At 49.1% G+C, this 12001-nt stretch overlaps 4 protein-coding genes across 4 annotated transcripts; 2 read left to right on the plus strand and 2 right to left on the minus strand.

Moving 5' to 3' along the window:
• Nucleotides 1-414: 414 nt before the first annotated feature.
• CONPUDRAFT_169932 (uncharacterized protein) lies at nt 415-2326 on the plus strand (the record flags this gene model as incomplete). The annotated part of the gene is made up of 6 exons (XM_007776979.1): nt 415-891; nt 956-1290; nt 1352-1498; nt 1563-1844; nt 1903-2088; nt 2148-2326. The coding sequence occupies 5 exons, from the start codon at nt 415-417 to the stop codon at nt 2078-2080; spliced, it is 1419 nt and encodes a 472-aa protein (XP_007775169.1). The 3' UTR covers nt 2081-2088; nt 2148-2326.
• Nucleotides 2299-5311, minus strand: CONPUDRAFT_140388 (glycoside hydrolase family 47 protein; the record flags this gene model as incomplete). Its single annotated transcript, XM_007776980.1, has 14 exons — nt 5149-5311; nt 4900-5085; nt 4732-4834; nt 4131-4148; nt 3999-4075; nt 3802-3931; nt 3689-3748; nt 3616-3639; nt 3472-3564; nt 3352-3420; nt 3160-3291; nt 2913-3103; nt 2449-2852; nt 2299-2387 (listed from the first exon to the last, which is right to left on the minus strand). The coding sequence occupies exons 2-14, from the start codon at nt 5058-5060 to the stop codon at nt 2299-2301; spliced, it is 1551 nt and encodes a 516-aa protein (XP_007775170.1). The 5' UTR covers nt 5061-5085; nt 5149-5311.
• Nucleotides 5312-6155: 844 nt separating this feature from the next.
• Nucleotides 6156-6990, minus strand: CONPUDRAFT_169934 (uncharacterized protein; the record flags this gene model as incomplete). The annotated part of the gene is made up of 3 exons (XM_007776981.1): nt 6156-6561; nt 6616-6708; nt 6768-6990. The coding sequence occupies 3 exons, from the start codon at nt 6988-6990 to the stop codon at nt 6479-6481; spliced, it is 399 nt and encodes a 132-aa protein (XP_007775171.1). The 3' UTR covers nt 6156-6478.
• Nucleotides 6991-8390: 1400 nt separating this feature from the next.
• CONPUDRAFT_66965 (uncharacterized protein) lies at nt 8391-9067 on the plus strand (the record flags this gene model as incomplete). Its single annotated transcript, XM_007776916.1, has 3 exons — nt 8391-8575; nt 8652-8826; nt 8915-9067. The coding sequence occupies 3 exons, from the start codon at nt 8391-8393 to the stop codon at nt 9065-9067; spliced, it is 513 nt and encodes a 170-aa protein (XP_007775106.1).
• Nucleotides 9068-12001: the final 2934 nt, after the last annotated feature.

Consider the following 12001-nt stretch of genomic DNA (forward strand, 5'->3'; position numbering starts at 1 on the left):
CAATGTATACCTTGATATAGTAGCCCAACTATACGGCCGCGGTATATGTTTTCTCGCCCTTCTTGACTGATAGATGTGCAAACCTGAATAAAACCTGCTTACACGAGGACATATGCACTTTGTATGCATTATAGGCAGTTGGCGAGATCAAAGGCGAGACGCAACTTGGGGATGTCATCGGATCAATAGCCGACATTTGTTATCCCACGCCCCCACATCTTGTCACTCCAACGTGACCTCCACTTGAACTTTAGCTTTAGCTTTGACACCCCAGCAGACCCCAGCTCACCAAAATCAGGCTCCAGCGTCTGTCCTTGGTCATTTCTAGTAACGCTCGACTGAATCCAACAAAATAACGCCAAACCACTCCACGCATGGGCGTCTCCGTCCACTCCATGCTCTGATGCAGATACCATGTCTTCAACAGGTCTGGGCCGCCTATCGTCCACTTTCGCGTACTACACGCCGAGCCCAAAGTATGCTACCCTCGAGCTGCGTCCATGGCTGCCTCTCGAAGCCCACCCTTCCCAGCTCATCTATCCGCCTCTTCCACGTGCTGTGCTCTCGCGATCACCCAGCTTCAATGAGAACTACACCGTCACCACGCACGTCTTCCCTGCTGCCTATCCACGCTCTACTCCCTATGTCTACCCCTTTGTATTGCCCAGTGAATCCGCGAGCAAAACTAAGCGGAAGGCTGCTATCAATGCGACGGCAAAGCAAATCGTTGAGATACGAGAGGCGGATGAAGCTGGCGAGTTGCGGGGCGAGAGGGACAGGAGGACGTACTGGTGCACTGTGAATCGGTATGCCCGTAAGAACGCCCAAGAAAGAAGTGGCAGGCCAAGCGCGACGCTTGTCTTTGCTCCCCCAGCTGTATTTCCGAAGGAGGTACGTTGAAATACCTACAGCGAAAATGTGCTGACGCACTGATGTCTCTGATGATGCTCGATAGATCTGGGAGACGACTCTCCACAACCTGCTCGATAAGCCTCATCCTTTAATCGAGATAGACGAAGTCTGGTCCTGGGAACCAATCCAACATGGCGACTCGGCACTCTTGAACGCAGGTATACTTGGCGGCACGTATGGCCTTGTTGATCATGCACGCGATCTTGCCCAGCTCCTCTTACACTTCATTCCCGACTTCACCAGAGACGACTGCGTTCCTACGCATCTACAACGGGTCTCACAGACTGTGAGCGATGCTCGGATCAGACATGGCTTCGCTTTAGATCACGGAACAGGCGTATTTATAGGTATTGGGCACTCGTACGGTGGATGCGCCATGTATGAGGTATTCAATAATCCGTCTTAGAACAATATCTCATTCCTATCTCATGCAATTCAGGACTAAAGTTGCGCTTGAATTCCCCGCTCTCTTCTCTGGCCTTCTGCTGATAGACCCTGCTATAAATCAACCCGGAACGTACGACCTCGGCTTTCGGTTTTCAACTGTTGCTGGCGCTCTTGTTCGACGCAACCAATGGAAATCTAGGTGAATATAATTATACGCTGGTGTATCACGCGCGTCGGATTGATCAAGTCTATGTCCCGTGCAGAGATGAAGCCAGGAGCGTTGTCATGAAAAGCTTCCCTAGGTGGCATGCTTCCATCGTGTCGACGTACATTACCTACGCTCTCATCGACACAGACGGTGCAGGGTTGGAAGGAGCGGAGAATCAAAAAGTCGGCCTCAAGACGTCTCCATATCAAGAGGCACTCCTATATGCGAACACTCGCATCCTGTACGAAGTGTGGCAGGAGCTTCCATCCCTACCGGAGCGCATCGCGCTGAGGTTCTTGAGACCCGAGCTGCACGAGGCCAGCGGAGTACCGAGCGTGTGCGTATTTTTATTCGAGAAAAACGGACTGAGAGTGACATATGATGATCCATGCTAGGGTACCAGAGGAGAAGGCATTCCCTGAGCGTGCGTGGCGTCGCCCTGCAAATGCATCAAATACCATCATCAAGGGCGCAGAGCATCTCGTACGTTCAGTTGTGCTGCTCCATCACTTCACTGTCCTTTCTGCTGACTGCCAATGCACGCTGCATACAAGTTACACACGAGGCGTCTGAGCAAGTTGGTGAGTATTACCTTTCAAATGGGCACCGCTGTCATGTTCAAGATTTTGTTACCATTCAGCACAGGAGATAGAACTTTTTGTGCTGCACGTTGCTAGCACGGCTCAGGGAGTGGCTGGTAAAGCTCGGTCATAGATGCGCGGGTATTCGTCTATGTGCATGATTATTATCTAACGTTGATCGTATGTAGTATTTAGCTAGTTGAAGCGTGTCTAGTTAGTCATGTTTATCACCTTTCCCGACCCATACTGCGACTTGGCAGGTGGTGCCTTAAATGGGTGACACTCGGTGTTGAACACATCTGTTGACACGAAATCGGTTAGATCCGCTATATCGTGCCATTATCAGAAGAAGAAACTTACATTCGTCGAGCGAGATATTGTTTGGGTCATCGAACGTCAGGTACAAGTACTTCATCACCTCAGCAAAGAAGTAGGCAGCCTGATCGTTCCACTGCGGCGAGTCGGTAGACATAACGTCTGTGATGCACGCCCAGCCAACTCCGCCCAGGCTCGATGCGGGGAGGTATTTCTGGAAAGCCTCGATTGCCCAGACGGCGTTGTCGAGGTACTTGGTGTCGCCCGTCGCACGCCATGCGTAGAAGTTGGACTCGAGCACTTCAGGGCGCTGGTAGTACGCTGCGTTCGTGATGTAAAACCCATTCTCATTATAGAAGTCTGTCTGATTGGACGTTATGGGGTCACTGGAGCCGGTGTAGTTGCCATCAGAAGAGATGTAAGCAAAGCTCTCGGGGCCAATGCCGGTGCTAATGGAAAAAGGTGAACGTTTAGTTAAATGCATCAGGGAGTGGGATGTAAGTCCTTACGTGGTGCTGCGATACGTGTTGAAGCACGCGTCGACGAGCTCCAAGCCGTAATTTACAATGGTGTCATTGTTGAGCAGCTTCCCGCCGAGAATCCAATTGCCGCCGTGGAAACACGCCAGATGCGAGCTGACATGCTGTATCGTTTTGTTTGCGTAGTCTGCGAGGTAGAGCCAGTTGTCCACAGTTGAACGCTGAAAATGAGAGAGCTATCAGACCAAGAATGGTTCGTTGATGTGACGTGTTATACCTTGAGCAGAGCCTCAATGGAAGAATCGACAGCCATAAGCCAGGTGTCAGCGTAGGTGGTATCGTTAGTGTTCGAAAGGCGAGCCCACTTCGGCAAGTACTCAAGGTAACTGTCTGTTCCGGAACCCCAGGTCTACGTGTATCCTAAGTTACTCACAATGCAGGCAGATATAGATGATTTCGAGGGACTCACCACAAGGTCGTCAATGTTGCTGCCGTTAGGATAGAGAAGCTGTCCTGGGATGCCGGGGATTGGAGCAGGCTGAGGACGGCTAAATAAGCAAGCGTCCTGCGATTGTTATAGGAACATTACCAAAGATGCAAGTTTGAGAGTGGCTTCCTCAGCCAGCTTTTGATAGGTATCGTTCTTGGTGTACTTCGTAAGAGTTCCCCATTCTAGAAGGAGCTAGAAGACAACGTTCAGCGGACGGACTCCTTCGGACTGCTGAATGCTTACGGTACCGGCTTGTGCAACGTTGGTCTGTCGGACCGTCAGATATCATTCCTGGGCATGGTCGGTGAACACTCACGAAACCGTCTTGTATCGAGTAATTTGAGAGGAATATCCCGTTGTAAGGTATGGCGTTTCCCTGTAGTAACACCCTATCAGCACAGGCGACACCGACCTAGGAATAAGACATACATCAACCCATGCGTACGCCATGTTATCGGCAATGTTCTTGGCCTTCTCGAGCAGAACAGGGTACTTCTGATCACTGAGCTCGTAAGCACTCAGAAGGCCGCCTATGTAGCGGATAGTTGCGTCAAAGACGCTTGTGGGAGCGAAGGTTGATGGGTATGAGCGACCACATAGACAACGAACTCGTACGTTGGGCTCACCTAGCCAAGTTTCCATCGTCTGTGGTGACGTTGAAGTTGGTCTCGGATACTTGGTTGACACCTTGTTCAAACAGGTCCTACAAGCGTTAAGCGCCTATTTCTACCCCCGACAGAGATCATCCGAGGAGTTACCGTGAAACCCATGATCCACTATGGTGGGATTAGTCACTTCGTGACAAGTACCAAGGTGAGTGACTTGGGCCCTCAATAACTCGGTGTGATATAGCTGGAACTGGCCTAGATTGCATTTTTGAGCTCCATTTGACATTGCAAGAAGGACTGTCGGGCCAGATTTTGACTGCTGGCATTTTAATAGAAAATTAGATCATTCCCACATGAATTTGGCCGTTTTTGTCACGTGTTATGGGCGCTTAATCCGTGAACCTAATCTAAATGTGATGTTAGAATTGTTTTTACAGCTATTTTCAACAGCAGAAGTAATGAGATTGGTGTAGAAAATGTGCTCGCGGGTCCCGGTGACTAAAAATTCCAGTTACCAGAGTCATAATACCGTTGCTCAAGGCCAAATTTGGCCGTTAAGCGCCCGTTTTCTCGAATTTTGCTAGAAAGCGAGATTTGATTCAAATATGCATCCTGAGAGCTCAAATTTTGAGTTTGAGTGCGAAAAACCAAAAATTACGGTGTGACATGAAGTGACTGGTCCCACCATACAAATTCGAGCTCTAACGTGAGCAAAAGCAAAACTGACATTTCTTGCATACATATAACTCACCATAGTGTCTAAAGCATCAACGATAGTCGCACCCCACCCCATAATATCGTCAATGCCGACCTTGCTGTCTGGTTGAAGCTCATCATGGGGGCACGCGTACTGCCTTTAGGGGTTTGGTGAGCGAGGACCAGGAGAGATAGGATGGAATATATGAGGAAATCGACGTACTGGTATGCCGAGTATGTTACATTGAAGATGCTCTTGAGCGTGTCAAGCTGGCTGGTGTAGTTACTTGGCACGGTAAGACCGGCCTTCTGAACCGTTCCTGCGCGAACGGACACGCCTGCAGAGAGGGTGAAGGCAGCTAGAGCGAGGCGCCTGAGAGACATCGCACTGGTGGCGAGCGTTGGTTATCTGGAAGCGAGATTGGGTTGAGCGTCAATACAATGTCCAAGACATCTTATATATACTGGGCACCTGCTACCGTTCACGCACGCACAGCCAGCACCTGATCACGTCGAATGATCCGCGCCTTCTTCAGCACGGATCTTGTGACCGTAGCTATGCATTTGTACACCTGGGAAACAGGCGAGATCAAAGTCAAAGACGTGTGTTTCCTGATCGAATCTTAGAGTGCCAGATTTTGGACGGAGGCACTGTCGGTTTGATACTGCAATCCACACCCTGTTGAACCGTGGATGTGATGATCATCCTGTGACGTTCAAGTCGTACATTCTAAGTCGGCCTGAATAGATCGAACCCCATAATATCGACAAGAAAGAGCTTGAACTCACTCTTCGTATTCCAACGTGGTCATGAGGAAGCCAGGAACATCGGTCGCTTTTCATCAATATTATGGCCATGTGCGCGGCCTGGGTGCAGGGCAGGAAACACCAGTTGGTGCCTGATACCGGAAGCACTCGTGTCTGCTCTACGATGTTCGCTCGGACGCATAGTCCCGTTTTTCCCTGTGCGGACTGTCCCATGTCAGATTTATCACATCTCCCGGGAACCAATGTACAAGGACAGATGCACGTACCAAGGCATGTACTCACTCGGGCAAAGTCGAACTATGTCATCGTGGCCTTTTTGCTATTCTGCTAGGAGATTAGCTTCGCAGTTGAAGGCAGATTTACTGGAAACGGACATGCGGTCAATGTGTAAGTTACGGCGACTTCTCCATATCCGGGTGTATGATCGTGAAACAACTTGGCGAGTCTTGTGCTGCTCCTGTGAATGTCAGCTGAAGATCGGGAGGTTTCGGAGTAACACCATCCGGCTCGCGAGGGATTAGCCATAGAACTGGCGAGGGCGTGCACAGCGTAAGAGAGAGATAACTTCGGAAAGCGTCAGCGGTCATGTTGGGTACAGAAACTGGCCAAGGAGGATGGGAGCCACGCCCAAGCTCAAGCGCTTGAGCCGGATTCGCGGGAAACTTGACGTGGACGTCTCGGATTATCCAAAAATGGATTCACCCCTAAGACATAGTATCAAGTCAGCAGCCGACAATGAGCCAAGAACTTGAGAGTTGGATATCAGTTGAACGCTCGAAGGTTCAAAAAGAATACCAGTCAACAATGAATACTCTGATATCAAGCATCGAAATTTGTGTCCAAAAGGAAGGTATCGCGTCACGAATGTCAAAAGAATGTAAGGTCCGTAAACAACGGTAGTAGTGATCACCCCGTCCTAGTAATTCCGTTTCGAAAGTCCCGATGAAAGCCCCGCACGTCGTGTAAGTATATCTGAATGCCTCTGACAGTCCAAATATCGACATATTGAACCGTACGTGGAGTCAAGCCCTCCATCAGAGCCCCAAGCTGCCGAGGAGGGTCTGGTTTTTGTTGACGATGACGAAGTCGGGGCTCCAGTTGCCGGAGTCGCCAAGGACTGGGGAGTGTCTAGTTAGAGCGAGTACAGACACAGAGTTAGAAAGGCACTCACGGACGATGGAGTAATGAATGCCAGTAGGAACGGTAGGCGCAGTAACCTTAACGGAGCCGTCAGTGATATTGAAGCCCTTGGCAAGCGTGGTGTCTGCAGGAGAAGGGTGATGTGAAGCTGTATCTCAGCAAGAACCAAAAGAAACAACGCACTGTCCCAAGTTACATCATCGACGCGGAACAATACCTCGCCGAGGGTGTTCGTGATGTGCACGGGGGCGTCCGACGTGTCCCAGGTGATGTTGTAGTCTTGGCCGGCATTCCAGATGGTGCCGGCGGCCGGGCTCGTGATATGAGGAGCGTAGACGACCTTCTGCTTGGCAACAACAGCAGAAGCAAGTGAGGCGGCGGCAGCGGCAGCGACAAGGAACTTCATTGTGAGAGATAGAAAAGACGGCTAATAGGATAGGGTCGCGGAAAGAGATGGGGGACAGACGAAGACGAAGGGGTTGCATTACGAAGGGTAGCCCCGCAGGTATTTGTATCGCGCTGTCAGGGCCCGACATGATGGGAGAATGTTAGGATCAACCGGCAGTAGTTGCGCGACCGCTTGGCTGATGCCTGTTGATGACAGCCAGCCAGATGCAACAGGAGCAGTCCAGGAGCCCCAATGTGCGCCTCTCGCAAGCTATCGAGGAATCCCATCCATCAGACGGCGCACGTCATGCAAATATAAAACCGGCGGTAAACAATCAACAGATGCGTGGCGGACAATCGCTCACATCAGATGCCTCTTACGCGGACGCGCTGGAGAGTCACCAGAGGTCACCAACCATCAGAATCGTAATGTACCGCCCGAAAAGGCCCGCCGCTTCCAGTTCAGCGCATTTGGTCACTGCTTTTTCGACAAACGTACCTCTACTTGGAGAGCGGAAGTTACTGGTCACTGGTGGGAGTTTACGATGCTAATGTTGTGCTTGAAGATAGCGTAGTTGGTGATAGATGAGGGGTACGCCTTCTGGATGCACTTCACACGCTCCAAAGCCAGCGAAATCGAGAAGCCAACAAAAAGTATGGTATTGTGGGCCGATGAACAGATATATACAGACAGAGATACAGTGAGTACCTTGCGTGGTCTACTTCGTTGCATCTGGCAAAAAATGAGCGTCAGCGTGGGCTCTCAATCGTTTGATCAACGAAGAAAAGTCTCAGAAATAAAAGGATGAGTTCATCTCCCTTTGTCACGCGGGTCGTACTCATTAAAATCAGTATAATTTGGAATCATAGACAAGAAAGCAGTTCGCAAACATATAGGAAAAGAGCTCACCTGTACAGACTAGCTTGTTCAAGAGCACAACGCAGAGCGCGACAAGGAGGCCAGCTATCGATCGATGTTCGGAATCAAGCTGATAAATTTTCAAGCGGAGATCGCTTTAATTCACACGCTAGAACGGACAGGTGCCATTAATTGCTCCCTGGTCAATCGGGTTCAAGTTGCTGGCCGAGCGTCACAGCACTCCCTCTCATGAACTTTCCCCTTCTCTCGGCGCCATCGGCCGCGAGACAAAACCAACAATACGTGGATCAATGTTTTATGCTCTGCTACCACTTTCATCAACGGGGCCGGTAACTGGTGATCACTGTCCAGTCATGATCACCAAATTCTCAGCCGCGAACAATTCCGGATGCCGACTCGGCCCGAGTGCATATGATGACGACGTCACTATGAGATGTTGAGGCGCTTGTCTTACAGATCACCTTTCAACTTGACTCCAACCCTCATCTCACCAGCGTAACCACATAGTGAGGCTCACCCAAGCTAATCAATAAGCCAAAATGCCCGTTACACTACATGGTAGCTGCCACTGCGGTGCCGTGAGCTTCACGGTTGAGAGCAATACTCCGGTGCCGTACCAACTCTGTGTCTGTTCCATCTGTCGCAAGGTCGGCGGCGTAGGCGGATCGATCAACCTGAACGCGATTGAGAAGACGCTTAAGATCAAGGGGAAGGAGAACATCACGTACGCACGCCCGTTTTGTGTCATCCAGATACATGAAACGAGAACGTCCGCCTAATGGCACGATTATGATCTATAGGAAGTACACGCCGGTGGTGAACCGAGGAACGAAGGACGAATACAAGGCATCGTCTGAGCGCAACTTCTGTAAGAAGTGCTCGGCGATGCTCTGGCTTTGGGACCCGCATTGGCCGGAATACTTGCATCCGTTCGCGAGCGCTATCGACGACGAACTTGAGGATCCGAAAGAGCTGGTGAGTATCTGAATCTTAAACTTCAATAATGTTTCCATGCAAAAACCGCTTCCACGTAGAGATCATCAGTGCTCATAACCCTTTTCAGGTCGTCGTCAAGCTGGATTCTAAACCCTCATGGGTGCGCCTTCCTGAAGGGACAAGGAAGGATAACGAAGGCTACAATGTCAATCCGAAGGACCCTGAGGATTACATCTCTATCGAGCAGTGGCACAAGGACAATGGGAAGTGGGTTGATTGATCTCGGCTCTCACGAATGTAAGTTTAGCAGCGGTGCTTGTTTACGGTCGCAGGAGTTAGCTTGACCTGATAAGTTTTGTATTATTTCAAGATACCATACGACGTGGCCCTCAATTGTATAATAGTTAAACTAGCGACGTTTTTCCATCGCTTGGGTCAAGACGTAACGATGGATATACCATTGTTCTCGAAAATCGTACGTCCTATGAAAGTTCTTCGAAACTTCGTGTCCCCTTCCGCTTTGGCCTGTTAGCCCCGCTCTCAGAATAACGTTGCTCCTGATTTACAAACAAAGCATCGGTGTTTTGATGTCTTGAAATCTATGTATTGTACTGTATGCCGCATACATACCCGTGATGGGCGAGCTGACAGTTCATGATAAATTGTGGGTTGAATGTCATTGACGGTTTGCCGATTCCAAGAGTAGCTGGTGACGCGCGAGGCTCCAGGCTGTCTGTGTCACAATGGCTTCTAGCGTGTGTGATACTGCCCTCCGCACAGCTACAGGAGCAGTGATCTAGATTACAATTTCGACCAGACAACGGTCAGTACATATAAATTTTGTCCTGTTTTCTTCGACCAACATTATTCGACCAAAACATATCATACAAGACGTCTGTGAAAATACGAACACGAACAAGCGCTGTGTACAGCGGGATTAAGCTGATTCTAGGCGCCGTGTTTTAGGGTAAATTCAAATGAATGCGCCGTAGTCCCTCTCCTGCCTTGTTCGGACGAAGGCGCTTACCTGTGGCTGCTGTTTATAGTCTGCCGAAATGACTGGCCTCGCTCATCCTATATCAGACCCTTTACCACGATCGCCGGACAATCGTCGGACGCCGCGCACGATTATTTGTGATAGTGCAAACCCAATGTGAACCTATGCATGAGTTCTCGGCTCCCGCAACTGTGTTCCGATTTGGCCACGTTCAAGGACGCACGCGTATTCTTTGATGCATCCGTGACTGGCACCAGAAGTTGTTGTTGATATTGTTTGAGACATAACGTCTCAAGCTAATATTGTCGCCATCTCTCACACCAGCCGGCTATCGCGTTTGCCGCATGCTGAATACTTATACGCGGAAAGTCAAAAACCTCTGGCAACATACGCAAAGGAGCATTGCTCCCTCTCGACATCTGCCCTCCCTCGCTTTCAAGAAAGCCAATCCGCATGCTGAGCCCTACCCTTCTGATAGGTCCCGCATTGATTGGTGTAGTTACCAACGCGCTCCTAACAGGATGCTTTATTGTTCAAACTTACGTGTATTTTACGCAGTATGCGAAGGATAGGTGGCCGTTCAAATCAGTAGTATGTTTTTCTCGCGCTTTAAGAGTCGTGCTTCAGTAAGCGATTGACATCATATTCATCCTGAATAGGCAGTTGTGATGGTGTGCGTTCACTTCAAAATTCGGCTCAACACATTGGATTGATTAACGCTTCATCCTCGTCATCTTTGCTGTGTGGCAGCATGCTCGAATCCACGAAGTTTTGCGCTGAAGCACATGGACTCTGGGACCTAACGGTGGTCACGGTAGAGCAAGGAGAATTTGTTCTCACAAAGACCTCTTCGTCTATGAAAGCTGTAGTGGTTCTATCTCCACTGATAGACGGGATTGCTCAGGTCAGAGTTTACGCTTTAACACTGACCAAAGAGATGAATCATTTCCTAATCAAAGTTACCAGGCGTTTTTTGTGTTTCGGCTCTGGAGGCTCTCACGTGTGCTCATCCCCACATTTATCGCCCTTTTTCTTTTGCTTGCAAGCCAGGCTAGTGGTTATATGGCCGTCGCACGAGTCTTGAGTGCCTCTAGCGAGCTTGTGCTTGCGTCGAAGATATCTATGCGGACTGTATTTGGGGTGGCATTAGGCGCACGTGTTCTATGCGATGGATGGATCTCAGTATTTGTTATGGTCTATCTCCGGTCCATACGCCAGACAGACAGCTATAAGTCGTGAGTCCTTTATAATTCTCCGCTTGTTTTAGAGAACTAATCTTCCGTGCTTCGTAAGACACCGGCTGATCCTTGGCAAACTGATATTCTGGACTGTCGGTACGTATATTCTTGCCCTTGCACCATAATTCTGAAGCTGTGGACCAACTTCGTACCAGAAATTGGTGCCTGCACCAGGTAGGTAGTCAGAATCCTAGCCATTATTGACCCTGATAACTAAAATTATGCACCTTAACCTTATTACAAAGTGTTATCAGCGTTGTTTTGTTGATTACTGTATGTGTACTTGAAGGAGTTTTCGACGATTTTGCACACTGATTCCCATCGCTCTAGTACCTCGTCTACGGACACACAAACTGTGAGGTTTCTTTTTGCAGCTGATTTCCTATCGTTCGCTCTTATTGTTCGCTGATGTTACTGTCAAACAGATGTCTGGATGGCCCCGTATGCCATAATTGGTTCCGGTACTCTTATCCATAATTAAATACCAAAGGAGTGTCACTAACGACTCATGCAACCCTCCGTAGTGTATGCGAATTCTTTGATAGCTGCGTGAGTTTTAACCGTGTCTTGAAAATCACGTAGCTAACATGCAACAGAATGAATGGCCGGTGGATCATTCAGCGCCTCTCAGCGGAGACAATATCATTGAATGATATGCGGAGATGAATTAGTAGAACTCGACTCAAATTTGGGAAATTTCTTCGATGAAAACTAGTTATTCGTCGGAAAGAGAGACAAGCTTGAAGGAGATGACAGAAAAAAGTCGTATGCTTATAATGGTACTCAGTGCCCAGTACCGAAAAAGAGAGTTTATTAATATTGTGGCTGCTTTATATTATTAATTATGGAATCTAATATTGTTTGACACTGGTAATGAAACGCTGCGGCATTGCACCGTCCAGACCCTGATGCAATGTTTTGGTGGGTACAGCCCCCAAGTATTTACCTGCACCATGAATGAACTAGTTACGGGGTTTAA

This window comes from Coniophora puteana (genome assembly GCF_000271625.1).
Source record: "Coniophora puteana RWD-64-598 SS2 unplaced genomic scaffold CONPUscaffold_19, whole genome shotgun sequence".
Taxonomy (NCBI): domain Eukaryota; kingdom Fungi; phylum Basidiomycota; class Agaricomycetes; order Boletales; family Coniophoraceae; genus Coniophora; species Coniophora puteana.